We start from the raw sequence: 26,609 nt of genomic DNA, 5'->3' as shown, positions 1-26,609 counted from the left end.
TCCTTCCTTTTCCTGTCTTCTCCCCCCTCTCCTCTCAATTATTTTCCTGTCTTCTACCCCTCTCCTCTCCTTCCTTTTCCTCTCTTCTCCCCCCTCTCCTCTCCTTCCTTTTCCTCTCTTCCCCCCTCTCCTCTCCTTCCTTTTCCTGTCTTCCTCCCCCTCTCCTCTCCTTCCTTTTCCTGTCTTCTCCCCCCTCTCCTCTCCTTTCTTTTCCTGTCTTCTCCCCCTCTCCTCTCCTTTCTTTTCCTGTCTTCTCCCCCCTCTCCTCTCCTTTCTTTTCCTGTCTTCTCCCCCTCTCCTCTCCTTTCTTTTCCTCTATTCTCCCCCTCTCCTCTCCTTCCTTTTCCTGTCTTCTCCCCCTCTCCTCTCCTTTCTTTTCCTCTCTTCTCCCCCTCTCCTCTCCTTCCTTTTCCTCTCTTCTCCCCCCTCTCCTCTCCTTCCTTTTCCTCTCTTCTCCCCCATCTCCTCTCCTTCCTTTTCCTGTCTTCTCCCCCCTCTCCTCTCCTTTCTTTTCCTGTCTTCTCCCCCCTCTCCTCTCCTTCCTTTTCCTGTCTTCTCCCCCCTCTCCTCTCCTTTCTTTTCCTGTCTTCTCCCCTCTCCTCTCCTTTCTTTTCCTCTATTCTCCCCCTCTCCTCTCCTTTCTTTTCCTGTCTTCTCCCCCCTCTCCTCTCCTTCCTTTTCCTGTCTTCTCCCCCTCTCCTCTCCTTTCTTTTCCTGTCTACTCCCCCCTCTCCTCTCCTTCCTTTTCCTGTCTTCTCCCCCCTCTCCTCTCCTTCCTTTTCCTGTCTTCTCCCCCTCTCCTCTCAATTCTTTTCCTGTCTTCTACCCCTCTCCTCTCCTTCCTTTTCCTCTCTTCTCCCCCCTCTCCTCTCCTTCCTTTTCCTCTCTTCCCCCCCTCTCCTCTCCTTCCTTTTCCTGTCTTCCTCCCCCTCTCCTCTCCTTCCTTTTCCTGTCTTCTCCCCCCTCTCCTCTCCTTTCTTTTCCTGTCTTCTCCCCCCTCTCCTCTCCTTTCTTTTCCTGTCTTCTCCCCCCTCTCCTCTCCTTTCTTTTCCTGTCTTCTCCCCCCTCTCCTCTCCTTTCTTTTCCTCTATTGTCCCCCTCTCCTCTCCTTCCTTTTCCTGTCTTCTCCCCCCTCTCCTCTCCTTTCTTTTCCTCTCTTCTCCCCCCTCTCCTCTCCTTCCTTTTCCTCTCTTCTCCCCCCTCTCCTCTCCTTCCTTTTCCTGTCTTCTCCCCCATCTCCTCTCCTTCCTTTTCCTGTCTTCTCCCCCCTCTCCTCTCCTTTCTTTTCCTGTCTTCTCCCCCCTCTCCTCTCCTTCCTTTTCCTGTCTTCTCCCCCCTCTCCTCTCCTTTCTTTTCCTGTCTTCTCCCCCTCTCCTCTCCTTTCTTTTCCTCTATTCTCCCCCTCTCCTCTCCTTCCTTTTCCTGTCTTCTCCCCCCTCTCCTCTCCTTCCTTTTCCTCTCTTCTCCCCCTCTCCTCTCCTTCCTTTTCCTGTCTTCTCCCCCCTCTCCTCTCCTTCCTTTTCCTGTCTTCTCCCCCCTCTCCTCTCCTTTCTTTTCCTGTCTTCTCCCCCCTCTCCTCTCCTTCCTTTTCCTGTCTTCTCCCCCCTCTCCTCTCCTTTCTTTTCCTGTCTACTCCCCCCTCTCCTCTCCTTCCTTTTCCTGTCTTCTCCCCCCTCTCCTCTCCTTCCTTTTCCTGTCTTCTCCCCCCTCTCCTCTCCTTTCTTTTCCTGTCTTCTCCCCCCTCTCCTCTCCCCCTCTCCTCTCCTTCCTTTTCCTCTCTTCTCCCCCCTCTCCTCTCCTTTCTTTTCCTGTCTTCTCCCCCCTCTCCTCTCCTTCCTTTTCCTCTCTTCTCCCCCCTCTCCTCTCCTTCCTTTTCCTCTCTTCTCCCCCATCTCCTCTCCTTCCTTTTCCTGTCTTCTCCCCCCTCTCCTCTCCTTTCTTTTCCTGTCTTCTCCCCCCTCTCCTCTCCTTCCTTTTCCTGTCTTCTCCCCCCTCTCCTCTCCTTTCTTTTCCTGTCTTCTCCCCCTCTCCTCTCCTTTCTTTTCCTCTATTCTCCCCCTCTCCTCTCCTTCCTTTTCCTGTCTTCTCCCCCCTCTCCTCTCCTTCCTTTTCCTCTCTTCTCCCCCTCTCCTCTCCTTCCTTTTCCTGTCTTCTCCCCCCTCTCCTCTCCTTCCTTTTCCTGTCTTCTCCCCCCTCTCCTCTCCTTTCTTTTCCTGTCTTCTCCCCCCTCTCCTCTCCTTCCTTTTCCTGTCTTCTCCCCCTCTCCTCTCCTTTCTTTTCCTGTCTACTCCCCCCTCTCCTCTCCTTCCTTTTCCTGTCTTCTCCCCCCTCTCCTCTCCTTCCTTTTCCTGTCTTCTCCCCCCTCTCCTCTCCTTTCTTTTCCTGTCTTCTCCCCCCCTCTCCTCTCCCCCTCTCCTCTCCTTTCTTTTCCTGTCTTCTCCCCCCTCTCCTCTCCTTCCTTTTCCTCTCTTCTCCCCCCTCTCCTCTCCTTCCTTTTCCTGTCTTCTCCCCCTCTCCTCTCCTTCCGTTTCCTGTCTTCTCCCCCTCTCCTCTGCTTCCTTTTCCTCTCTTCTCGCCCCTCTCCTCTCCTTCCTTTTCCTGTCTTCTCCCCCATCTCCTCCCCTTCTTTTCCTCTCTCCTCCCCCCTCTCCTCTCGTTTCTTTTCCTGTCTTCTCCCCCCTCTCCTCTCGTTTCTTTTCCTGTCTTCTCCCCCCTCTCCTCTCCTTCCTTTTTACTGTCTTCTCCCCCCTCTCCTCTCCTTTCTTTTCCTGTCTTCTCCCCCCTCTCCTCTCCTTTCTTTTCCTGTCTTCTCCCCCCTCTCCTCTCCTTCCTTTTCCTGTCTTCTCCCCCTCTCCTCTCCTTCCTTTTCCTGTCTTCTCCCCCCTCTCCTCTCCTTTCTTTTCCTCTCTTCTCCCCCCTCTCCTCTCCTTCCTTTTCCTCTCTTCTCCCCCATCTCCTCTCCTTCCTTTTCCTGTCTTCTCCCCCCTCTCCTCTCCTTTCTTTTCCTGTCTTCTCCCCCCTCTCCTCTCCTTCATTTTCCTGTCTTCTCCCCCCTCTCCTCTCCTTTCTTTTCCTGTCTTCTCCCCCTCTCCTCTCCTCTCTTCTCCCCCTCTCCTCTCCTTCCTTTTCCTCTCTTCTCGCCCCTCTCCTCTCCTTCCTTTTCCTGTCTTCTCCCCCTCTCCTCTCCTTCCCTTTCCTCTCTTCTCCCCCCTCTCCTCTCCTTCCTTTTCCTGTCTTCTCCCCCTCTCCTCTCCTTTCTTTTCCTGTCTTCTCCTCCCTCTCCTCTCCTTCCTTTTCTTCTCTTCTCCCCCCTCTCTTCTCCTTCCTTTTCCTGTCTTCTCCCCCTCTCCTCTCCTTCCGTTTCCTCTCTTCTCCCCTCTCCTCTCCTTCCTTTTCCTCTCTTCTCCCCCCTCTCCTCTCCTTCCTTTTCCTGTCTTCTCCCCCCTCTCCTCTCCTTCCTTTTCCTCTCTTCTCCCCCTCTCCTCTCCTCTCCTTCCTTTTCCTGTCTTCTCCCCCTCTCCTCTCTTTCCTTTTCCTGTCTTCTCCCCCCTTTCCTCTCCTTCCTTTTCCTGTCTTCTCCCCCCTCTCCTCTCCTTCCTTTTCCTGTCTTCTCCCCCCTCTCCTCTCCTTCCATTTCCTGTCTTCTCCCCCTCTCCTCTCCTTTCTTTTCCTGTCTACTCCCCCCTCTCCTCTCCTTCCTTTTCCTGTCTTCTCCCCCTCTCCTCTCAATTCTTTTCCTGTCTTCTACCCCTCTCCTCTCCTTCCTTTTCCTCTCTTCTCCCCCCTCTCCTCTCCTTCCTTTTCCTGTCTTCCTCCCCCTCTCCTCTCCTTCCTTTTCCTGTCTTCTCCCCCCTCTCCTTCCTTTTCCTGTCTTCTCCCCCTCTCCTCTCAATTCTTTTCCTGTCTTCTACCCCTCTCCTCTCCTTCCTTTTCCTCTCTTCTCCCCCCTCTCCTCTCCTTCCTTTTCCTCTCTTCCCCCCCTCTCCTCTCCTTCCTTTTCCTGTCTTCCTCCCCCTCTCCTCTCCTTCCTTTTCCTGTCTTCTCCCCCCTCTCCTCTCCTTCCTTTTCCTCTCTCCTCCCCCCTCTCCTCTCCTTTCTTTTCCTGTCTTCTCCCCCTCTCCTCTACTTTCTTTTCCTGTCTTCTTCCCCCTCTCCTCTGCTTCCTTTTCTTCTCTTCTCCCCCTTCTCTTCTCCTTCCTTTTCCTGTCTTCTCCCCCTCTCCTCTCCTTCCGTTTCCTGTCTTCTCCCCCTCTCCTCTCCTTCCTTTTCCTCTCTCCTCCCCCCTCTCCTCTCCTTTCTTTTCCTGTCTTCTCCCCCTCTCCTCTCCTTTCTTTTCCTGTCTTCTCCCCCCTCTCCTCTCCTTCCTTTTCTTCTCTTCTCCCCCCTCTCTTCTCCTTCCTTTTCCTGTCTTCTCCCCCTCTCCTCTCCTTCCGTTTCCTGTCTTCTCCCCCTCTCCTCTCCTTCCCTTTCCTCTCTTCTCCCCCCTCTCCTCTCCTTCCTTTTCCTGTCTTCTCCCCCCTCTCCTCTCCTTCCTTTTCATCTCTTCTCCCCCTCTCCTCTCCTTCCTTTTCCTGTCTTCTCCCCCCTCTCCTCTCCTTCCTTTTCCTGTCTTCTCCCCCCTCTCCTCTCCTTCCTTTTCCTCTCTTCTCCCCCTCTCCTCTCCTTCCTTTTCCTGTCTTCTCCCCCCTTTCCTCTCCTTCCTTTTCCTGTCTTCTCCCCCTCTCCTCTCCTTCCTTTTCCTGTCTTCTCCCCCCTCTCCTCTCCTTTCTTTTCCTGTCTTCTCCCCTCTCTCCTCTCCTTCCTTTTCCTGTCTTCTCCCCCTCTCCTCTCCTTTCTTTTCCTGTCTACTCCCCCCTCTCCTCTCCTTCCTTTTCCTGTCTTCTCCCCCCTCTCCTCTCCTTCCTTTTCCTGTCTTCTCCCCCTCTCCTCTCAATTCTTTTCCTGTCTTCTACCCCTCTCCTCTCCTTACTTTTTCCTCTCTTCTCCCCCCTCTCCTCTCCTTCCTTTTCCTCTCTTCCCCCCTCTCCTCTCCTTCCTTTTCCTGTCTTCCTCCGCCTCTCCTCTCCTTCCTTTTCCTGTCTTCTCCCTCCTCTCCTCTCCTTTCTTTTCCTGTCTTCTCCCCCCTCTCCTCTCCTTTCTTTTCCTGTCTTCTCCCCCCTCTCCTCTCCTTTCTTTTCCTGTCTTCTCCCCCTCTCCTCTCCTTTCTTTTCCTCTATTCTCCCCCTCTCCTCTCCTTCCTTTTCCTGTCTTCTCCCCCCTCTCATCTCCTTTCTTTTCCTCTATTCTCCCCCTCTCCTCTCCTTCCTTTCCCTCTCTCCTCCACCCTCTCCTTTCTTTTCCTGTCTTCTCCCCCTCTCCTCTACTTTCTTTTCCTGTCTTCTCCCCCCTCTCCTCTCCTTCCTTTTCTTCTCTTCTCCCCCCTCTCCTCTCCTTCCCTTTCCTCTCTTATCCCCCCTCTCCTCTCCTTTCTTTTCCTGTCTTCTCCCCCCTCTCCTCTCCTTCCTTTTCCTGTCTTCTCCCCCTCTCCTCTCCTTTCTTTTCCTGTCTACTCCCCCCTCTCCTCTCCTTCCTTTTCCTGTCTTCTCCCCCCTCTCCTCTCCTTCCTTTTCCTGTCTTCTCCCCCTCTCCTCTCCTTCCTTTTCCTCTCTTCTCCCCCCTCTCCTCGCCTTCCTTTTCCTGTCTTCTCCCCCCTCTCCTCTCCTTCCTTTTCCTCTCTTCTCCCCCTCTCCTCTCCTTTCTTTTCCTGTCTTCTACCCCTCTCCTCTCCTTCCTTTTTCCTCTCTTCTCCCCCCTCTCCTCTCCTTCCTTTTCCTCTCTTCTCCCCCTCTCCTCTCCTTCCGTTTCCTGTCTTCTCCCCCTCTCCTCTCCTTCCTTTTCCTCTCTTCTCGCCCCTCTCCTCTCCTTCCTTTTCCTGTCTTCTCCCCCATCTCCTCCCCTTCTTTTCCTCTCTCCTCCCCCCTCTCCTCTCGTTTCTTTTCCTGTCTTCTCCCCCCTCTCCTCCCCTTCCTTTTCCTGTCTTCTCCCCCCTCTCCTCTCCTTTCTTTTCCTGTCTTCTCCCCCCTCTCCTCTCCTTTCTTTTCCTGTCTTCTCCCCCCTCTCCACTCCTTCCTTTTCTTGTCTTCTCCCCCTCTCCTCTCCTTCCTTTTCCTGTCTTCTCCCCCCTCTCCTCTCCTTTCTTTTCCTCTCTTCTCCCCCCTCTCCTCTCCTTTCTTTTCCTGTCTACTCCCCCCTCTCCTCTCCTTCCTTTTCCTGTCTTCTCCCCCCCTCTCCTCTCCTTCCTTTTCCTGTCTTCTCCCCCTCTCCTCTCCTTCCTTTTCCTCTCTTCTCCCCCCTCTCCTCGCCTTCCTTTTCCTGTCTTCTCCCCCCTCTCCTCTCCTTCCTTTTCCACTCTTCTCCCCCTCTCCTCTCCTTTCTTTTCCTGTCTTCTACCCCTCTCCTCTCCTTCCTTTTTCCTCTCTTCTCCCCCCTCTCCTCTCCTTCCTTTTCCTCTCTTCTCCCCCTCTCCTCTCCTTCCGTTTCCTGTCTTCTCCCCCTCTCCTCTCCTTCCTTTTCCTCTCTTCTCGCCCCTCTCCTCTCCTTCCTTTTCCTGTCTTCTCCCCCATCTCCTCCCCTTCTTTTCCTCTCTCCTCCCCCCTCTCCTCTCGTTTCTTTTCCTGTCTTCTCCCCCTCTCCTCTCCTTCCTTTTCCTGTCTTCTCCCCCCTCTCCTCTCCTTCCTTTTTCTGTCTTCTCCCCCCTCTCCTCTCCTTTCTTTTCCTGTCTTCTCCCCCCTCTCCTCTCCTTTCTTTTCCTGTCTTCTCCCCCCTCTCCTCTCCTTTCTTTTCCTGTCTTCTCCCCCTCTCCTCTCCTTTCTTTTCCTAGATTCTCCCCCTCTCCTCTCCTTCCTTTTCCTGTCTTCTCCCCCCTCTCATCTCCTTTCTTTTCCTCTATTCTCCCCCTCTCCTCTCCTTCCTTTCCCTCTCTCCTCCCCCCTCTCCTCTCCTTTCTTTTCCTGTCTTCTCCCCCTCTCCTCTACTTTCTTTTCCTGTCTTCTCCCCCCTCTCCTCTCCTTCCTTTTCTTCTCTTCTCCCCCCTCTCCTCTCCTTCCCTTTCCTCTCTTATCCCCCCTCTCCTCTCCTTTCTTTTCCTGTCTTCTCCCCCCTCTCCTCTCCTTCCTTTTCCTGTCTTCTCCCCCTCCCCTCTCCTTTCTTTTCCTGTCTACTCCCCCCTCTCCTCTCCTTCCTTTTCCTGTCTTCTCCCCCCTCTCCTCTCCTTCCTTTTCCTGTCTTCTCCCCCTCTCCTCTCCTTCCTTTTCCTCTCTTCTCCCCCCTCTCCTCGCCTTCCTTTTCCTGTCTTCTCCCCCCTCTCCTCTCCTTCCTTTTCCTCTCTTCTCCCCCTCTCCTCTCCTTTCTTTTCCTGTCTTCTACCCCTCTCCTCTCCTTACTGTCCTCTTTGTTTCCTCTCTTCTCCCCCCTCTCCTCTCCTTCCTTTTCCTCTCTTCTCCCCCCTCTCCTCTCCTTCCTTTTCCTCTCTTCTCCCCCTCTCCTCTCCTTTCTTTTCCTGTCTTCTACCCCTCTCCTCTCCTTCCTTTTTCCTCTCTTCTCCCCCCTCTCCTCTCCTTCCTTTTCCTCTCTTCTCCCCCCTCTCCTCTCCTTCCTTTTCCTTTCTTCTCCCCCCTCTCCTCTCCTTTCTTTTCCTCTCTTCTCCCCCCTCTCCTCTCCTTTCTTTTCCTGTCTTCGCCCCCCCTCTCCTCTCCCCCTCTCCTCTCCTTTCTTTTCCTCTCTTCACCCCCTCTCTCTCCTTCCTTTTCCTGTCTTCTCCCCCCTCTCCTCTCCTTTCTTTTCCTGTCTTCTCCCCCCTCTCCTCTCCTTTCTTTTCCTCTCTTCTCCCCCCTCTCCTCTCTTTCCTTTTCCTGTCTTCTCCCCCCTCTCCTCTCCTTTCTTTTCCTGTCTTCTCCCCCCTCTCCTCTCCTTCCTTTTCCTGTCTTCTCCCCCTCTCCTCTCCTTCCTTTTCCTGTCTTCTCCCCCCCCCTCCTCTCCTTTCTTTTCCTCTCTTCTCCCCCCTCTCCTCTCCTTCCTTTTCCTCTCTTCTCCCCCCTCTCCTCTCCTTCCTTTTCCTCTCTTCTCCCCTCTCTCCTCTCCTTCCTTTTCCTGTCTTCTCCCCCCTCTCCTCTCCTTCCTTTTCCTCTCTTCTCCCTCCTCTCCTCTCCTTTCTTTTCCTCTCTTCTCCCCCTCTCCTCTCCTTTCTTTTCCTGTCTTCTCCCCCCTCTCCTCTCCTTCCTTTTCCTGTTTTCTCCCCCCTCTCCTCTCCTTTCTTTTCCTTTCTTCTCCCCCTCTCCTCTCCTTCCTTTTCCTGTCTTCTCCCCCCTCTCCTCTCCTTCCTTTTCCTGTCTTCTCCCCCCTCTCCTTCCTTTTCCTCTCTTCTCCCTCCTCTCCTCTCCTTTCTTTTCCTGTCTTCTCCCCCTCTCCTCTCCTTCCTTTTCCTGTCTTCTCCCCCTCTCCTCTCCTTTCTTTTCCTCTCTTCTCCCCCCTCTCCTCTCTTTCCTTTTCCTGTCTTCTCCCCCCTCTCCTCTCCTTTCTTTTCCTGTCTTCTCCCCCTCTCCTCTCCTTCATTTTCCTGTCTTCTCCCCCTCTCCTCTCCTTCCTTTTCCTGTCTTCTCCCCCCCTCCTCTCCTTTCTTTCCTCTCTTCTCCCCCCTCTCCTCTCCTTCCTTTTCCTCTCTTTTCCACCCTTTTCCTCTCTTCTCCCCCATCTCCTCTCCTTCCTTTTCCTGTCTTCTTCCCCCTCTCCTCTCCTTTCTTTTCCTGTCTTCTCCCCCCTCTCCTCTCCTTCCTTTTCCTGTCTTCTCCCCCTCTCCTCTCCTTTCTTTTCCTGTCTTCTCCCCCTCTCCTCTCCTTTCTTTTACTCTATTCTCCCCCTCTCCTCTCCTTCCTTTTCCTGTCTTCTCCCCCCTCTCCTCTCCTTCCTTTTCCTCTCTTCTCCCCCTCTCCTCTCCTTCCTTTTCCTGTCTTCTCCCCCCTCTCCTCTCCTTCCTTTTCTTACTTCTCCCCCCTCTCCTCTCCTTCCTTTTCCTGTCTTCTCCCCCCTCTCCTCTCCTTTCTTTTCCTGTCTTCTCCCCCCTCTCCTCTCCTTCCTTTTCCTGTCTTCTCCCCCTCTCCTCTCCTTTCTTTTCCTGTCTACTCCCCCCTCACCTCTCCTTCCTTTTCCTGTCTTCTCCCCCTCTCCTCTCCTTCCTTTTCCTGTCTTCTCCCCCTCTCCTCTCCTTCCTTTTCCTCTCTTCTCCCCCCTCTCCTCGCCTTCCTTTTCCTGTCTTCTCCCCCCTCTCCTCTCCTTTCTTTTCCTGTCTTCTCCCCCCTCTCCTCTCCTTCCTTTTCCTGTCTTCTCCCCCTCTCCTCTCCTTTCTTTTCCTGTCTTCTCACCCTCTCCTCTCCTTTCTTTTCCTCTATTCTCCCCCTCTCCTCTCCTTCCTTTTCCTGTCTTCTCCCCCCTCTCCTCTCCTTCCTTTTCTTCTCTTCTCCCACCTCTCTTCTCCTTCCTTTTCCTGTCTTCTCCCCCTCTCCTCTCCTTCCGTTTCCTGTCTTCTCCCCCTCTCCTCTCCTTCCTTTTCCTCTCTTCTCGCCCCTCTGCTCTCCTTCCTTTTCCTGTCTTCTCCCCCTCTCCTCTCCTTCCCTTTCCTCTCTTCTCCCCCCTCTCCTCTCCTTCCTTTTCCTGTCTTCTCCCCCCTCTCCTCTCCTTCCTTTTCCTCTCTTCTCCCCCTCTCCTCTCCTTCCATTTCCTGTCTTCTCCCCCCTCTCCTCTCCTTCCTTTTCCTGTTTTCTCCCCCCTCTCCTCTCCTTCCTTTTCCTGTCTTCTCCCCCTCTCCTCTCCTTTCTTTTCCTGTCTTCTCCCCCCCTCTCCTCTCCTTCCTTTTCCTGTCTTCTCCCCCTCTCCTCTCCTTTCTTTTCCTGTCTACTCCCCCCTCACCTCTCCTTCCTTTTCCTGTCTTCTCCCCCCTCTCCTCTCCTTCCTTTTCCTGTCTTCTCCCCCTCTCCTCTCCTTCCTTTTCCTCTCTTCTCCCCCCTCTCCTCGCCTTTCCTTTTCCTGTCTTCTCCCCCCTCTCCTCTCCTTCCTTTTCCTCTCTTCTCCCCCTCTCCTCTCCTTTCTTTTCCTGTCTTCTCCCCCTCTCCTCTCCTTCCTTTTCCTCTCTTCTCCCCCCTCTCCTCTCCTTCCTTTTCCTGTCTTCTCCCCCTCTCCTCTCCTTCCTTTTCCTTTCTTCTCCCCCCTCTCCTCTCCTTCCTTTTCCTTTCTTCTCCCCCCTCTCCTCACCATTCTTTTCCTGTCTTCTCCCCCCTGTCCTCTCCTTCCCTTTCCTGTCTTCCTCCCCCTCTCCTCTCCTTCCTTTTCCTGTCTTCTCCCCCTCTTCTCTCCTTTCTTTTCCTATCTTCTCCCCCCTCTCCTCTCCTTCCTTTTCCTGTCTTCTCCCCCTCTTCTCTCCTTCCTTTTCCTGTCTTCTCCCCCTCTCCTCTCCTTCCTTTTCCTCTCTTCTCCCCACTCTCCTCTCCTTCCCTTTCCTGTCTTCTCCCCCTCTCCTCTCCTTCCTTTTCCTCTTTTCTCCCCCCTCTCCTCTCCTTCCTTTTCCTTTCTTCTCCCCCCTCTCCTCTCCTTTCTTTTCCTCTCATCTCCCCCCTCTCCTCTCCTTTCTTTTCCTGTCTTCTCCCCCCTCTCCTCTCCCCCTCTCCTCTCCTTTCTTTTCCTCTCTTCTCCCCCTCTCTCTCCTTCCTTTTCCTGTCTTCTCCCCCCTCTCCTCTCCTTTCTTTTCCTGTCTTCTCCCCCCTCTCCTCTCCTTTCTTTTCCTCTCTTCTCCCCCTCTCCTCTCCTTTCTTTTCCTGTCTTCTCCCCCCTCTCCTCTCCTTCCTTTTCCTGTCTTCTCCCCCCTCTCCTCTCCTTCCTTTTCCTGTCTTCTCCCCCCTCTCCTCTCCTTCCTTTTCCTCTCTTCTCCCTCCTCTCCTCTCATTTCTTTTCCTCTCTTATCCCCCTCTCCTCTCCTTTCTTTTCCTGTCTTCTCCCCCTCTCCTCTCCTTCCTTTTCCTCTCTCCTCCCCCTCTCCTCTCCTTCCTTTTCCTGTCTTCTCCCTCCTCTCCTCTCCTCTCCTTTTCCTGTCTTCTCCCCCCTCTCCTCTCCTTCCTTTTCCTGTCTTCTTGCCCCTCTCCTCTCCTTCCTTTTCCTTTCTTCTCCCTCCTCTCCTCTCCTTTCTTTTACTGTCTTCTCCCCCTCTCCTCTCCTTCCTTTTCCTGTCTTCTCCCCCTCTCTCCTCTCCCCCCTCTCCTCTCCTTTCTTTTCCTCTCTTCTCCCCCTCTCTCTCCTTCCTTTTCCTGTCTTCTCCCCCCTCTCCTCTCCTTTCTTTTCCTGTCTTCTCCCCCCTCTCCTCTCCTTTCTTTTCCTCTCTTCTCCCCCTCTCCTCTCCTTTCTTTTCCTGTCTTCTCCCCCCTCTCCTCTCCTTTCTTTTCCTGTCTTCTCCCCCCTCTCCTCTCCTTCCTTTTCCTGTCTTCTCCCCCCTCTCCTCTCCTTCCTTTTCCTGTCTTCTCCCCCCTCTCCTCTCCTTCCTTTTCCTCTCTTCTCCCTCCTCTCCTCTCCTTTCTTTTCCTCTCTTCTCCCCCTCTCCTCTCCTTTCTTTTCCTGTCTTCTCCCCCCTCTCCTCTCCTTCCTTTTCCTGTCTTCTCCCCCCTCTCCTCTCCTTTCTTTTCCTGTCTTCACCCGCTCTCCTCTCCTTCCTTTTCCTGTCTTCTCCCCCCTCTCCTCTCCTTCCTTTTCCTGTCTTCTCCCCCTCTCCTCTCCTTCCTTTTCCTCTCTTCTCCCTCCTCTCCTCTCCTTTCTTTTCCTGTCTTCTCCCCCTCTCCTCTCCTTCCTTTTCCTGTCTTCTCCCCCTCTCCTCTCCTTTCTTTTCCTCTCTTCTCCCCCTCTCCTCTCTTTCCTTTTCCTGTCTTCTCCCCCCTCTCCTCTCCTTTCTTTTCCTCTCTCCTCCCCCTCTCCTCTCCTTCCTTTTCCTGTCTTCTCCCTCCTCTCCTCTCCTCTCCCTTTCCTGTCTTCTCCCCCCTCTCCTCTCCTTCCTTTTCCTGTCTTCTTGCCCCTCTCCTCTCCTTCCTTTTCCTTTCTTCTCCCCCCTCTCCTCTCCTTTCTTTTCCTCTCTTCTCCCCCCTCTCCTCTCCTTTCTTTTCCTGTCTTCTCCCCCCCTCTCCTCTCCCCCTCTCCTCTCCTTTCTTTTCCTCTCTTCTCCCCCTCTCCTCGCCTTCCTTTTCCTGTCTTCTCCCCCCTCTCCTCTCCTTCCTTTTCCTCTCTTCTCCCCCTCTCCTCTCCTTTCTTTTCCTGTCTTCTACCCCTCTCCTCTCCTTCCTTTTTCCTCTCTTCTCCCCCCTCTCCTCTCCTTCCTTTTCCTCTCTTCTCCCCCCTCTCCTCTCCTTCCTTTTCCTCTCTTCTCCCCCTCTCCTCTCCTTTCTTTTCCTGTCTTCTACCCCTCTCCTCTCCTTCCTTTTTCCTCTCTTCTCCCCCCTCTCCTCTCCTTCCTTTTCCTCTCTTCTCCCCCCTCTCCTCTCCTTCCTTTTCCTTTCTTCTCCCCCCTCTCCTCTCCTTTCTTTTCCTCTCTTCTCCCCCCTCTCCTCTCCTTTCTTTTCCTGTCTTCGCCCCCCCTCTCCTCTCCCCCTCTCCTCTCCTTTCTTTTCCTCTCTTCACCCCCTCTCTCTCCTTCCTTTTCCTCTCTTCTCCCCCCTCTCCTCTCCTTTCTTTTCCTGTCTTCTCCACCCTCTCCTCTCCTTTCTTTTCCTCTCTTCTCCCCCCTCTCCTCTCTTTCCTTTTCCTGTCTTCTCCCCCCTCTCCTCTCCTTTCTTTTCCTGTCTTCTCCCCCCTCTCCTCTCCTTCCTTTTCCTGTCTTCTCCCCCTCTCCTCTCCTTCCTTTTCCTGTCTTCTCCCCCCTCTCCTCTCCTTTCTTTTCCTCTCTTCTCCCCCCTCTCCTCTCCTTCCTTTTCCTCTCTTCTCCCCCCTCTCCTCTCCTTCCTTTTCCTCTCTTCTCCCCTCTCTCCTCTCCTTCCTTTTCCTGTCTTCTCCCCCCTCTCCTCTCCTTCCTTTTCCTCTCTTCTCCCTCCTCTCCTCTCCTTTCTTTTCCTCTCTTCTCCCCCTCTCCTCTCCTTTCTTTTCCTGTCTTCTCCCCCCTCTCCTCTCCTTCCTTTTCCTGTTTTCTCCCCCCTCTCCTCTCCTTTCTTTTCCTTTCTTCTCCCCCTCTCCTCTCCTTCCTTTTCCTGTCTTCTCCCCCCTCTCCTCTCCTTCCTTTTCCTGTCTTCTCCCCCCTCTCCTTCCTTTTCCTCTCTTCTCCCTCCTCTCCTCTCCTTTCTTTTCCTGTCTTCTCCCCCTCTCCTCTCCTTCCTTTTCCTGTCTTCTCCCCCTCTCCTCTCCTTTCTTTCCTCTCTTCTCCCCCCTCTCCTCTCTTTCCTTTTCCTGTCTTCTCCCCCCTCTCCTCTCCTTTCTTTTCCTGTCTTCTCCCCCCTCTCCTCTCCTTCATTTTCCTGTCTTCTCCCCCTCTCCTCTCCTTCCTTTTCCTGTCTTCTCCCCCCCTCCTCTCCTTTCTTTCCTCTCTTCTCCCCCTCTCCTCTCCTTCCTTTTCCTCTCTTTTCCCCCCTCTCCTCTCCTTCCTTTTCCTCTCTTCTCCCCCATCTCCTCTCCTTCCTTTTCCTGTCTTCTCCCCCCTCTCCTCTCCTTTCTTTTCCTGTCTTCTCCCCCCTCTCCTCTCCTTCCTTTTCCTGTCTTCTCCCCCTCTCCTCTCCTTTCTTTTCCTGTCTTCTCCCCCTCTCCTCTCCTTTCTTTTACTCTATTCTCCCCCTCTCCTCTCCTTCCTTTTCCTGTCTTCTCCCCCCTCTCCTCTCCTTCCTTTTCCTCTCTTCTCCCCCTCTCCTCTCCTTCCTTTTCCTGTCTTCTCCCCCCTCTCCTCTCCTTCCTTTTCCTACTTCTCCCCCCTCTCCTCTCCTTCCTTTTCCTGTCTTCTCCCCCCTCTCCTCTCCTTTCTTTTCCTGTCTTCTCCCCCCTCTCCTCTCCTTCCTTTTCCTGTCTTCTCCCCCTCTCCTCTCCTTTCTTTTCCTGTCTACTCCCCCCTCACCTCTCCTTCCTTTTCCTGTCTTCTCCCCCCTCTCCTCTCCTTCCTTTTCCTGTCTTCTCCCCCTCTCCTCTCCTTCCTTTTCCTCTCTTCTCCCCCCTCTCCTCGCCTTCCTTTTCCTGTCTTCTCCCCCCTCTCCTCTCCTTTCTTTTCCTGTCTTCTCCCCCCTCTCCTCTCCTTCCTTTTCCTGTCTTCTCCCCCTCTCCTCTCCTTTCTTTTCCTGTCTTCTCCCCCTCTCCTCTCCTTTCTTTTCCTCTATTCTCCCCCTCTCCTCTCCTTCCTTTTCCTGTCTTCTCCCCCCTCTCCTCTCCTTCCTTTTCTTCTCTTCTCCCACCTCTCTTCTCCTTCCTTTTCCTGTCTTCTCCCCCTCTCCTCTCCTTCCGTTTCCTGTCTTCTCCCCCTCTCCTCTCCTTCCTTTTCCTCTCTTCTCGCCCCTCTGCTCTCCTTCCTTTTCCTGTCTTCTCCCCCTCTCCTCTCCTTCCCTTTCCTCTCTTCTCCCCCCTCTCCTCTCCTTCCTTTTCCTGTCTTCTCCCCCCTCTCCTCTCCTTCCTTTTCCTCTCTTCTCCCCCTCTCCTCTCCTTCCATTTCCTGTCTTCTCCCCCCTCTCCTCTCCTTCCTTTTCCTGTTTTCTCCCCCCTCTCCTCTCCTTCCTTTTCCTGTCTTCTCCCCCTCTCCTCTCCTTTCTTTTCCTGTCTTCTCCCCCCCTCTCCTCTCCTTCCTTTTCCTCTCTTCTCCCCCTCTCCTCTCCTTCCTTTTCCTGTCTTCTCCCCCCTCTCCTCTCCTTCCTTTTCCTACTTCTCCCCCCTCTCCTCTCCTTCCTTTTCCTGTCTTCTCCCCCCTCTCCTCTCCTTTCTTTTCCTGTCTTCTCCCCCCTCTCCTCTCCTTCCTTTTCCTGTCTTCTCCCCCTCTCCTCTCCTTTCTTTTCCTGTCTACTCCCCCCTCACCTCTCCTTCCTTTTCCTGTCTTCTCCCCCCTCTCCTCTCCTTCCTTTTCCTGTCTTCTCCCCCTCTCCTCTCCTTCCTTTTCCTCTCTTCTCCCCCCTCTCCTCGCCTTCCTTTTCCTGTCTTCTCCCCCCTCTCCTCTCCTTTCTTTTCCTGTCTTCTCCCCCCTCTCCTCTCCTTCCTTTTCCTGTCTTCTCCCCCTCTCCTCTCCTTTCTTTTCCTGTCTTCTCCCCCTCTCCTCTCCTTTCTTTTCCTCTATTCTCCCCCTCTCCTCTCCTTCCTTTTCCTGTCTTCTCCCCCCTCTCCTCTCCTTCCTTTTCTTCTCTTCTCCCACCTCTCTTCTCCTTCCTTTTCCTGTCTTCTCCCCCTCTCCTCTCCTTCCGTTTCCTGTCTTCTCCCCCTCTCCTCTCCTTCCTTTTCCTCTCTTCTCGCCCCTCTGCTCTCCTTCCTTTTCCTGTCTTCTCCCCCTCTCCTCTCCTTCCCTTTCCTCTCTTCTCCCCCCTCTCCTCTCCTTCCTTTTCCTGTCTTCTCCCCCCTCTCCTCTCCTTCCTTTTCCTCTCTTCTCCCCCTCTCCTCTCCTTCCATTTCCTGTTTTCTCCCCCCTCTCCTCTCCTTCCTTTTCCTGTCTTCTCCCCCTCTCCTCTCCTTTCTTTTCCTGTCTTCTCCCCCCCTCTCCTCTCCTTCCTTTTCCTGTCTTCTCCCCCTCTCCTCTCCTTTCTTTTCCTGTCTACTCCCCCCTCACCTCTCCTTCCTTTTCCTGTCTTCTCCCCCCTCTCCTCTCCTTCCTTTTCCTGTCTTCTCCCCCTCTCCTCTCCTTCCTTTTCCTCTCTTCTCCCCCCTCTCCTCGCCTTTCCTTTTCCTGTCTTCTCCCCCCTCTCCTCTCCTTCCTTTTCCTCTCTTCTCCCCCCCCCTCTCCTTTCTTTTCCTGTCTTCTCCCCCTCTCCTCTCCTTCCTTTTCCTCTCTTCTCCCCCATCTCCTCTCCTTCCTTTTCCTGTCTTCTCCCCCTCTCCTCTCCTTCCTTTTCCTTTCTTCTCCCCCCTCTCCTCTCCTTCCTTTTCCTTTCTTCTCCCCCCTCTCCTCTCCCCCTCTCCTCTCCTTTCTTTTCCTCTCTTCTCCCCCTCTCTCTCCTTCCTTTTCCTGTCTTCTCCCCCCTCTCCTCTCCTTTCTTTTCCTGTCTTCTCCCCCCTCTCCTCTCCTTTCTTTTCCTCTCTTCTCCCCCTCTCCTCTCCTTTCTTTTCCTGTCTTCTCCCCCCTCTCCTCTCCTTCCTTTTCCTGTCTTCTCCCCCCTCTCCTCTCCTTCCTTTTCCTGTCTTCTCCCCCCTCTCCTCTCCTTCCTTTTCCTCTCTTCTCCCTCCTCTCCTCTCCTTTCTTTTCCTCTCTTCTCCCCCTCTCCTCTCCTTTCTTTTCCTGTCTTCTCCCCCCTCTCCTCTCCTTCCTTTTCCTCTCTCCTCCCCCTCTCCTCTCCTTCCTTTTCCTGTCTTCTCCCTCCTCTCCTCTCCTCTCCTTTTCCTGTCTTCTCCCCCCTCTCCTCTCCTTCCTTTTCCTGTCTTCTTGCCCCTCTCCTCTCCTTCCTTTTCCTTTCTTCTCCCTCCTCTCCTCTCCTTTCTTTTCCTGTCTTCTCCCCCTCTCCTCTCCTTCCTTTTCCTGTCTTCTCCCCCTCTCTCCTCTCCCTCTCTCCTCTCCTTTCTTTTCCTCTCTTCTCCCCCTCTCTCTCCTTCCTTTTCCTGTCTTCTCCCCCCTCTCCTCTCCTTTCTTTTCCTGTCTTCTCCCCCCTCTCCTCTCCTTTCTTTTCCTCTCTTCTCCCCCTCTCCTCTCCTTTCTTTTCCTGTCTTCTCCCCCCTCTCCTCTCCTTTCTTTTCCTGTCTTCTCCCCCCTCTCCTCTCCTTCCTTTTCCTGTCTTCTCCCCCCTCTCCTCTCCTTCCTTTTCCTGTCTTCTCCCCCCTCTCCTCTCCTTCCTTTTCCTCTCTTCTCCCTCCTCTCCTCTCCTTTCTTTTCCTCTCTTCTCCCCCTCTCCTCTCCTTTCTTTTCCTGTCTTCTCCCCCCTCTCCTCTCCTTCCTTTTCCTGTCTTCTCCCCCCTCTCCTCTCCTTTCTTTTCCTGTCTTCACCCCCTCTCCTCTCCTTCCTTTTCCTGTCTTCTCCCCCCTCTCCTCTCCTTCCTTTTCCTGTCTTCTCCCCCTCTCCTCTCCTTCCTTTTCCTCTCTTCTCCCTCCTCTCCTCTCCTTTCTTTTCCTGTCTTCTCCACCTCTCCTCTCCTTCCTTTTCCTGTCTTCTCCCCCTCTCCTCTCCTTTCTTTTCCTCTCTTCTCCCCCTCTCCTCTCTTTCCTTTTCCTGTCTTCTCCCCCCTCTCCTCTCCTTTCTTTTCCTCTCTCCTCCCCCTCTCCTCTCCTTCCTTTTCCTGTCTTCTCCCTCCTCTCCTCTCCTCTCCCTTTCCTGTCTTCTCCCCCCTCTCCTCTCCTTCCTTTTCCTGTCTTCTTGCCCCTCTCCTCTCCTTCCTTTTCCTTTCTTCTCCCCCCTCTCCTCTCCTTTCTTTTCCTCTCTTCTCCCCCCTCTCCTCTCCTTTCTTTTCCTGTCTTCTCCCCCCCTCTCCTCTCCCCCTCTCCTCTCCTTTCTTTTCCTCTCTTCTCCCCCTCTCTCTCCTTCCTTTTCCTGTCTTCTCCCCCCCTCTCCTCTCCTTTCTTTTCCTGTCTTCTCCCCCCTCTCCTCTCCTTTCTTTTCCTCTCTTCTCCCCCTCTCCTCTCCTTTCTTTTCCTGTCTTCTCCCCCCTCTCCTCTCCTTCCTTTTCCTGTCTTCTCCCCCCTCTCCTCTCCTTCCCTTTCCTGTCTTCTCCCCCTCTCCTCTCCTTCCTTTTCCTATCTTCTCCCTCCTCTCCTCTCCTTTCTTTTCCTCTCTTCTCCCCCTCTCCTCTCCTTTCTTTTCCTGTCTTCTCCCCCCTCTCCTCTCCTTCCTTTTCCTGTCTTCTCCCCCCTCTCCTCTCCTTTCTTTTCCTGTCTTCTCCCCCTCTCCTCTCCTTCCTTTTCCTGTCTTCTCCCCCCTCTCCTCTCCTTCCTTTTCCTGTCTTCTCCCCCCTCTCCTCTCCTTCCTTTTCCTCTCTTCTCCCTCCTCTCCTCTCCTTTCTTTTCCTGTCTTCTCCCCCTCTCCTCTCCTTCCTTTTCCTGTCTTCTCCCCCTCTCATCTCCTTTCTTTTCCTCTCTTCTCCCCCCTCTCCTCTCTTTCCTTTTCCTGTCTTCTCCCCCCTCTCCTCTCCTTTCTTTTCCTCTCTCCTTCCCCTCTCCTCTCCTTCCTTTTCCTGTCTTCTCCCTCCTCTCCTCTCCTTTATTTTTCCTGTCTTCTCCCCCCTCTCCTGTCCTTCCTTTTCCTGTCTTCTCCCCCTCTCCTATCCTTCCTTTTCCTCTCTTCTCCCCCCTCTCCTCTCCTTCTTTTTCCCATCTTCTCCCCCTCTCCTCTCCTTCCGTTTCCTGTCTTCTCGCCCCTCTCCTCTCCTTCCTTTTCCTGTCTTCTCCCCCCTCTCCTCTCCTTCCTTTTCCTGTCTTCTCCCCCTCTCCTATCCTTCCTTTTCCTCTCTTCTCCCCCCTCTCCTCTCCTTCTTTTTCCCATCTTCTCCCCCTCTCCTCTCCTTCCGTTTCCTGTCTTCTCCCCCTCTCTCTCCTTCCTTTTCCTGTCTTCTACCCCTCTCCTCTCCTTCCGTTTCCTGTCTTCTCGCCCCTCTCCTCTCCTTCCTTTTTCCCATCTTCTCCCCCCTCTCCTCTCCTCTCCTTCCTTTTCCTCTCTTCTCCCCCCTCTCCTCTCCTTCCTTTTCCTGTCTTCTCCCCCCTCTCCTCTCCTTCCTTTTCCTCTCTTCTTCCCCCTCTCCTCTCCTTTCTTTTCCTCTCTTCTTCCCCCTCTCCTCTCCTTTCTTTTCCTGTCTTCCTCCCCCTCTCCTCTCCTTCCTTTTCCCTCTGAGATGATGAGAGCAGCAGTGAATCCTATATTCCCCCAGTGGCCGGCTCTTGTTAGAACTGCCATAGTGTCTTATGAGGACCATGTGTCGTAGCAGGACTATGGTTCTTTTGAGGCCCCAGGAAGCTTAAAGACAACGCTGAGCTTATTTCCTATGAGACCTGGCTAGGTTTATCCTCCAGCCTCTATCTCTCTCTCTCCCCCAAAGCTTTTCCCAGGTTAACACACACAAGCATGCTCGATCTCACACACATACACACACACACACACACACACACACACACACACACACACACACACACACACACACACACACACACACACACACACCCCCCTAATACTTTGTAATGATTTAGAGCCTGCTCAGATTCCTCCAACTCAAAGTAATCCAGTTAGATTCTCATTATCTTTTCCCTGACGGTAAATAACAGGAACATATTTTTCCTGTGTGGAACGACCTCAACCCCAGGGACCATCATGATCAAACTACGACTGGATTTGGGTGATAGCGCACACTAGATTACATTAAGATTCAGCGTTAAGTTTTAAGTCGCTGTGATGACTATTTTCTAGGTCTGTGTCCCAAATGTCACCCTATTCCCTATATGGTGTAGTATTTTACACCGGGGCCCATATGGAGAGGGAGGAAAGAAGAAATAGAAGGAGGAATAGAGCAGAGGGAGAACAGAACATTACAGGGAAGAGAGTGGGGGAGCGTGGGGGAGAGAGGATAGGTGTGAGAGTAGAGATGGAGGAAGATGGGTAACAGAGAGAAGAAAGATGCATGGGAGAGGAGAGGAGAGGAGAGGAGAACCTCTAAGTGTTTTGTGAAGTATCAGGGCCTGTTTGAGGCAGTACTAGGCAATCAGCGCACAATGATATGTATTGCGGTATCAGGGCTTGCGATAGGCAGTACTAGATGAGCAACGAACACAACAGATGGCAGAGAGGAAGACCCCAAATGTTAATCTTATCACATGGATTCATGTTTCACCATCTGGTTGACTCACACACACACACACCATCAGGGTCGATGAAAATACTTGCAGGATGAAGAGGAGGAGAGATGAAAAGGGAGAGAGGCAGAGGAGGGAGGGGAGAGAGAGGAAAGGGAAGGATGACGGGGCAGAGGAGGGTAAAGAAAGCGAGGAGAGAGAGGCAGAAGAGAGAGGGGAGAGAGAGGAAAGGGAAGGATGACGGAGAGAGAGGAGGGTAAAGAAAGCGAGGAGAGAGAGGCAGAAGAGAGAGGGGAGAGAGAGGAAAGGGAAGGATGACGGAGAGAGAGGAGGGTAAAGAAAGCGAGGAGAGAGAGGCAGAAGAGAGAGGGGAGAGAGAGGAAAGGGAAGGATGACGGAGAGAGAGGAGGGTAAAGAAAGCGAGGAGAGAGAGGCAGAAGAGAGAGGGGAGAGAGAGGAAAGGGAAGGATGACGGAGAGAGAGGAGGGTAAAGAAAGCGAGGAGAGAGAGGCAGAAGAGAGAGGGGAGAGAGAGGAAAGGGAAGGATGACGGAGAGAGAGGAGGGTAAAGAAAGCGAGGAGAGAGAGGCAGAAGAGAGAGGGGAGAGAGAGGAAAGGGAAGGATGACGGAGAGAGAGGAGGGTAAAGAAAGCGAGGAGAGAGAGGCAGAAGAGAGAGGGGAGAGAGAGGAAAGGGAAGGATGACGGAGAGAGAGGAGGGTAAAGAAAGCGAGGAGAGAGAGGCAGAAGAGAGATGGGGAAAGAGCAGAAGTCATTCTGTAGTAAAGTGGATTACCCTGCTTTGGAGAATGACATCATGTCTGACAAGCTGAGGATCTGTAAAGTAGAGGAGATTAAGCCTTTATTTATTATTTATTTGTAATTCCACTGCTGTTCTTTTCTCCAATCTGATGCAGTAATGTAAAGCCTGTAATCATAAGATCCAGGGGTCAGTATTACGCCTCACAGCAGACCTCCTTATGAATTGGAGAATTTAGTTTTTCTCTTCATAGAATCAATCAGAAGGGAGAAACTGTGCTGTGGGAGTTAAAGCTATATTTCTGATCGCTCTCCCCCCTACCTCCCTCCTCACTCCCCCTCCCTCAACAGCCACCCCTTGTATCAAGGCCATCAGCCCCAGTGAGGGCTGGACTACAGGCGGGGCTACAGTCATTATCATTGGAGAAAACTTCTTTGATGGACTTCAGGTCATATTTGGTACCATGCTGGTCTGGAGTGAGGTCAGTAGTGTGTGTGCGTGCTTGTTTGTTTGTTTGTTTGTTTGTTTGTTTGTTTATTTGTTTAACAAAAAATAGTGAACAAACGAAAATTTCACCAACTGGGGACATTTTGTTAGCCCCACGAGGTCAAATGCTATTTCTGGGGGGTTTTGGGTTAAGGTTAGAATTACGTTAAGAGTTATGGTTAGGAGCTAGGGTTAGGGTTAAATAGAGTTTTTGGGGTTAGGGTAAGGGTTAGAAGTTTGGAACCACCAAGACTCTTTCTGGAGCAATCGGGGAAGAAGATCCTTGGTCAGGGAGCTGACCAAGAACCCGATGGTCACTGACAGAGCTCCAGAGTTCCTCTGTGGAGATGGGAGAACCTTCCGGAAAGACAACCATCTCTGTAGCACTCAACCAATCAGGCCTTTATGGTAGTGGCCAGATGGAAGACACTCCTCAGTAAAAGGAACATGACAGCCCGCTAAGAGTTTGCCTAAAGGCACCTAAAGGACTCTCACACCATGAGAAACAAGATTGTCTGGTCTGATGAAACCAAAATTGAACTCTTTGGCCTAAATGCCAAGAGTCATGTCTGTGGGAAACCTGGCACCATCCCTAAGGTGAAGCATGGTGGTGGCAGCATCATGCTGTGGGGATGTCTTTCAGCGGCAGGAACTGGGAGACTAGTCACGGTTGAGTGAAATATGAACGGTGCAAAGTACAGAGAGATCCTTGATGAAAACCTGCTCCAGAGCGCTCAGGACCTCAGACTGGGGCGAAAGGTTTACTTTCCAACAGGACAACGACCCTAAGCAGACAGGCAAGACTTCTGGAAAAGTCTCTGAATGTCCTTGAGTGGCCCAGCCAGAGCCCAGACTTGAACCCAATCGAACATCTCTGGAGAGACCTGAAAATAGCTGTGCAGCAATGCTCCCCATCCAACCTGACAGAGCTTGAGAGGATCTGCAGAGAAGAGTGGAAGAAACTCCCCAAATACAGGTGTACCAAGCTCGTAGCGTCATGCCTAAGACTCAAGGCTAAAATCGCTGCCAAAGTTGCTTCAACAAAGTACTGAGGAAAGGGTCTGAATACTTATGTAAATGTGATATTTCAGTTTTTAATTTTTGCACAAAAAATCTCAAAATAATTTTTTGCTTTTTCATTGTGGGGTATTGTTGTACATTGATGAGGGGAAAAAACTATGTAAACATTTTTAGAATAAGTCTGCAACCTAACAAAATGTAGAAAAAGTCTAGGGGTCTGAATACTTTCCGAAGGCACTGTATAGAACTTGTTTTTATTTACATTTTATTTAACCATTTTTTAACCATGTCAGTTAAGAACAAATTCTTATTTACAACGAGATACAATGAATACACCGGCCAAACTCGGACAACGCTGGGCCAATTGTGCGCCACCCTATGGGACTCCCAATCACAGCCAGTTGTGATACAGCCTAGAATCGAACCAGGGTCTGTAGTGACACCTCTTGCACTGAGGTGCAGTGCCTTAGACTGTTGCGCAACTCTGGAGCCCCAAAATGTTATGGGGTCTGTAATGACAAGTGAAGTAGATATGTAATATTACAACCTTCTTTTGTCCCCTTTCCCCCTCCGTAGCTCATCACAGCCCACGCCATCCGGGTGCAGACTCCCCCAAGACACATCCCCGGGGTTGTAGAGGTCACGCTGTCATACAAATCTAAACAGTTCTGCAAGGGCACACCTGGACGCTTCATATACACAGGTAAATACATCTTAATTTAACACACCTGATGCTACATATTCCCAGGTAAATACACCTTAATTTAACACACCTGACGCTACATATTCCCAGGTAAATACACCTTAATTTAACACACCTGACGCTACATATTCCCAGGTAAATACATCTTAATTTAACACACCTGACGCTACATATTCCCAGGTAAATACATCTTAATTTAACACACCTGACGCTACATATTCCCAGGTAAATACACCTTAATTTAACATATACACTGGGGAGGAGAGGAGAGAGGGGAGAGAGGTAAGTGAGGAGAAATGAAAGGAGAGGGGGAGAAAAGAGAGGGATGGAAGAGGAGTGGGGAGAAAGGCGAGTGAGGAGCAATGAGAGGAGAGGAGAGGAGAGGAGAGGAGGGTAGAAGGGACTATGGGATAACCATGGTCGGCCATCTTGGCCTCCTGGTTGGTGGTTGGCTCCAGTCTGTGTTTAGTGCCAGTGGGTAATCATATAGGACTGGCATGGTGTAGCCTGGCAGCTGGCAAGGGAATGGCACATTGACATGCACACACACACACACATACACATTCACACACACACTGGGGACAGCTGGTATCACTAATCAACTTGTGTTGGGGAGAGGAACCACATGCTGCCTGCTCACAGACCTAATTAATTCATCACACACAATACTGCTGCTACTACTGGAATAAACACACACACACACACACACACACACACACACACACACACACACACACACACACACACTGTACAGTCGTGGCCAAAACTTTTGAGAATTACACAAATATTAATTTCCACAAAGTTTGCTGCTTCAGTGCCTTCAGATATTTTTGTCAGATGTTACTATGGAATACTGAAGTATAATTACAAGCATTTCATAATTGTCAAAGGCTTTTATTGACAATTACATGAAGTTGATGCAAAGAGTCAATATTTGCAGTGTTGACCCTTCTTTTTCAAGACCTCTGCAATCCGCCCTGGCATGCTGTCAATTAATTTCTGGGCCACATCCTGACTGATGGCAGCCCATTCTTGCATAATCAATGCTTGGAGTTTGTCAGAATTTGTGGGTTTTTGTTTGTCCACCCGCATCTTGAGGATTGACCACAAGCTCTCAATGGGATTAAGGTCTGGGGAGTTTCCTGGCCATGGACCCAAAATATCGATGTTTTGTTCCCCGAGCCACTTAGTTATCACTTTTGCCTTATAGCAAGGTGCTCCATCATGCTGGAAAAGGCATTGTTCATCGCCAAACTGTTCCTGGATGGTTGGGAGAAGTTGCTCTCAGAGGATGTGTTGGTACCATTCTTTATTCATGGCTGTGTTCTTAGGCAAAATTGTGAGTGAGCCCACTCCCTTGGCTGAGAAGCAACCCCACACATGAATTGTCTCAGGATGCTTTACTGTTGGCATGACACAGGACTGATGGTAGCGCTCACCTTGTCTTCTTCGGACAAGCTTTTTTCCGGATTCCCCAAACAATCGGAAAGGGGATTCATCAGAGAAAATGACTTTACCCCAGTCCTCAGCAGTCCAATCCCTGTACCTTTTGCAGAATATCAGTCTGTCCCTGATGTTTTTCCTGGAGAAAAGTGGCTTCTTTGCTGCCCTTCTTGACACCAGGCAATCCTCCAAAAGTCTTCGCCTCACTGTGCGTGCAGATGCACTCACACCTGCCTGCTGCCATACCTGAGCAACCTCTGTACTGGTGGTGCCACGATCCCGCAGCTGAATCAACTTTAGGAGACGGTCCTGGCGCATGCTGGACTTTCTTGGGCGCCCTGAAGCCTTCTTCACATCAATTGAACCGCTCTCGTTGAAGTTCTTGATGATCTGATAAATGGTTGATTTAAGTGCAATCTTACTGGCAGCAATATCCTTGCCTGTGAAGCCCTTTTTGTGCAAAGCAATAATAACGGCACGTGTTTCCTTGCAGGTAACCATGATTGACAGAGGAAGAACAATGATTCCAAGCACCAGCCTCCTTTTGAAGCTTCCAGTCTGTTATTCAAACTCAATCAGCATGACAGAATGATCTCCAGGCTTGTCCTCATCAACACTCACACCTGTGTTAACGAGATAATCACTGACATGATATCAGCTGGTCCTTTTGTGGCAGGGCTGAAGTGCAGTGGAAATGTTTTTGGGGGATTCAGTTCATTTTTATGGCAAAGAGGGACTTTGCAATTAATTGCAATTCATCTGATCACTCTTCATAACATTCTGGAGTATATGCAAATTGCCATCATACAAACTGAGGCAGCAGACTTTGTGAAAATGTATATTTGTGTCATTCTCAAAACCTTTGGCCACAACTGTACACACACACACACAGAACAGGAAAGTGGGTAGAGAAAAGGAAACTGGGTGTATTTTCACATCCCTATTCACGTGTAAAGCTGTTTTTATTCTGGGCAGCCTGCTTTTCTCTCCTTCCCTCTCTCTCGCTCCTACAAGTCCATTTACATGTATCACCATTCATCAAAGAAGCTACAATCCCTTCCTCCAGGCAGAGATGCAATGCTGTAATCCTGTGAGGTCTGTTAGGGGCTGTAAAGAGCTGTGAAGTGCTGGCAGGCTTCTGGCTGTAGATTGGGTTTGTGTCCCAAATGGCACCCTATTCCCTGTATAGTGCAATCCTTTTGACATGAGCCCTATGGGTCCTGATTAAAAGTAATCCTCTATATAGTTAATAGGATGCCATTTGTGACGCATGTTGGAGGTGCATGATGATGAACTCGTTCAGAAGTCAATCCTTTCCTCTTCAGAATGCAGTCGCCACCGCTTATCACTGCTGATATTAAAAGACCCTGCTGCTGGAGCACATATAAATCGAACCAAATGTTATTGGTCGCGTACACATATTTAGCAGATATTATCGCAGGTGCAGCGAAATGCTTATGTTTCTGGGTCTACCAGTAGTACTGTTACAAAACTATACACAATTCCCCAGATATGAAAGGAAATAAGTTACGAAATACCAGAACGAGCAATGTCATATTCCGGAATATAATAACAGTCAACAGTCAAATATAACAGTCAAAAGGTTGGACACACCAACTCATTCAAGGTTTTTCCTTATTTTTACTATTTTCTACATTTGTAACGGGGCGTACTGGCGGCAGAGAAGTCAGGCGCAGCAGAGCGAAAACTCATTTACAACGGTGTCGTTTAATTAACATAAAAACCACCGTAACAGAACAATCAATCAATCAATGGGTCAAACAAGACCCGGTATCCACCAGCATAACGTACACAAGCACTACAAGAAACAAATCCGCACAAGGACATGGGGGGAACAGAGGGTTAAATACACAACATGTAATTCATGGAATTGAAACCAGGTGTGAGGGAAGACAAGACAAAACCAAAGGAAAATGAAAGGTGGATCGGCGATGGCTAGAAGGCCGGTGACGTCGACCGCCGAAAGCCGCCCGAACCAGGCGGAAGTCGTGACAACATTATAGAATAATAGTGAAGACATCAAAACTATGAAATAACACATTTGGAATCATGTAGTAACCAAAAAAGTGTTAAACAAATCTAAATATATTTTAGATTTAAGAGTATTCAAAGTAGCCACCCTTTGCCTTGATGACAGCTTTGCACACTCTTGGAATTCTCTCAACCAGCTTCATGAATGCTTTTCCAACAGTCTTGAAGGAATTCCCACATATGCTGAGCACTGCTTTTCCAACTCATCCTAAACCATATC

The 26,609-nt window shown here is 51.5% G+C and overlaps 1 protein-coding gene across 1 annotated transcript in view; it reads left to right on the top strand.

The window, feature by feature from the left end:
• Positions 1-20,679: 20,679 nt before the first annotated feature.
• Positions 20,680-26,609, top strand: part of LOC129827206 (transcription factor COE1-A-like) — a 40,175-nt gene continuing 34,245 nt past the window's right edge. Inside the window, exons 1-3 of the mRNA XM_055887945.1 lie at positions 20,680-20,769; positions 20,939-21,166; positions 22,768-22,894. Of these exons, the coding sequence (XP_055743920.1) occupies positions 20,680-20,769; positions 20,939-21,166; positions 22,768-22,894 (445 nt within the window). The remainder of the gene's footprint in view (positions 20,770-20,938; positions 21,167-22,767; positions 22,895-26,609) is intronic.

This window comes from Salvelinus fontinalis, chromosome 29 (genome assembly GCF_029448725.1).
Source record: "Salvelinus fontinalis isolate EN_2023a chromosome 29, ASM2944872v1, whole genome shotgun sequence".
NCBI classification, from domain to species: Eukaryota; Metazoa; Chordata; class Actinopteri; order Salmoniformes; family Salmonidae; genus Salvelinus; species Salvelinus fontinalis.
The sequence above is the reverse complement of the archived record's forward strand: the minus strand, read 5'-3'. Positions and strand labels throughout refer to the sequence as shown.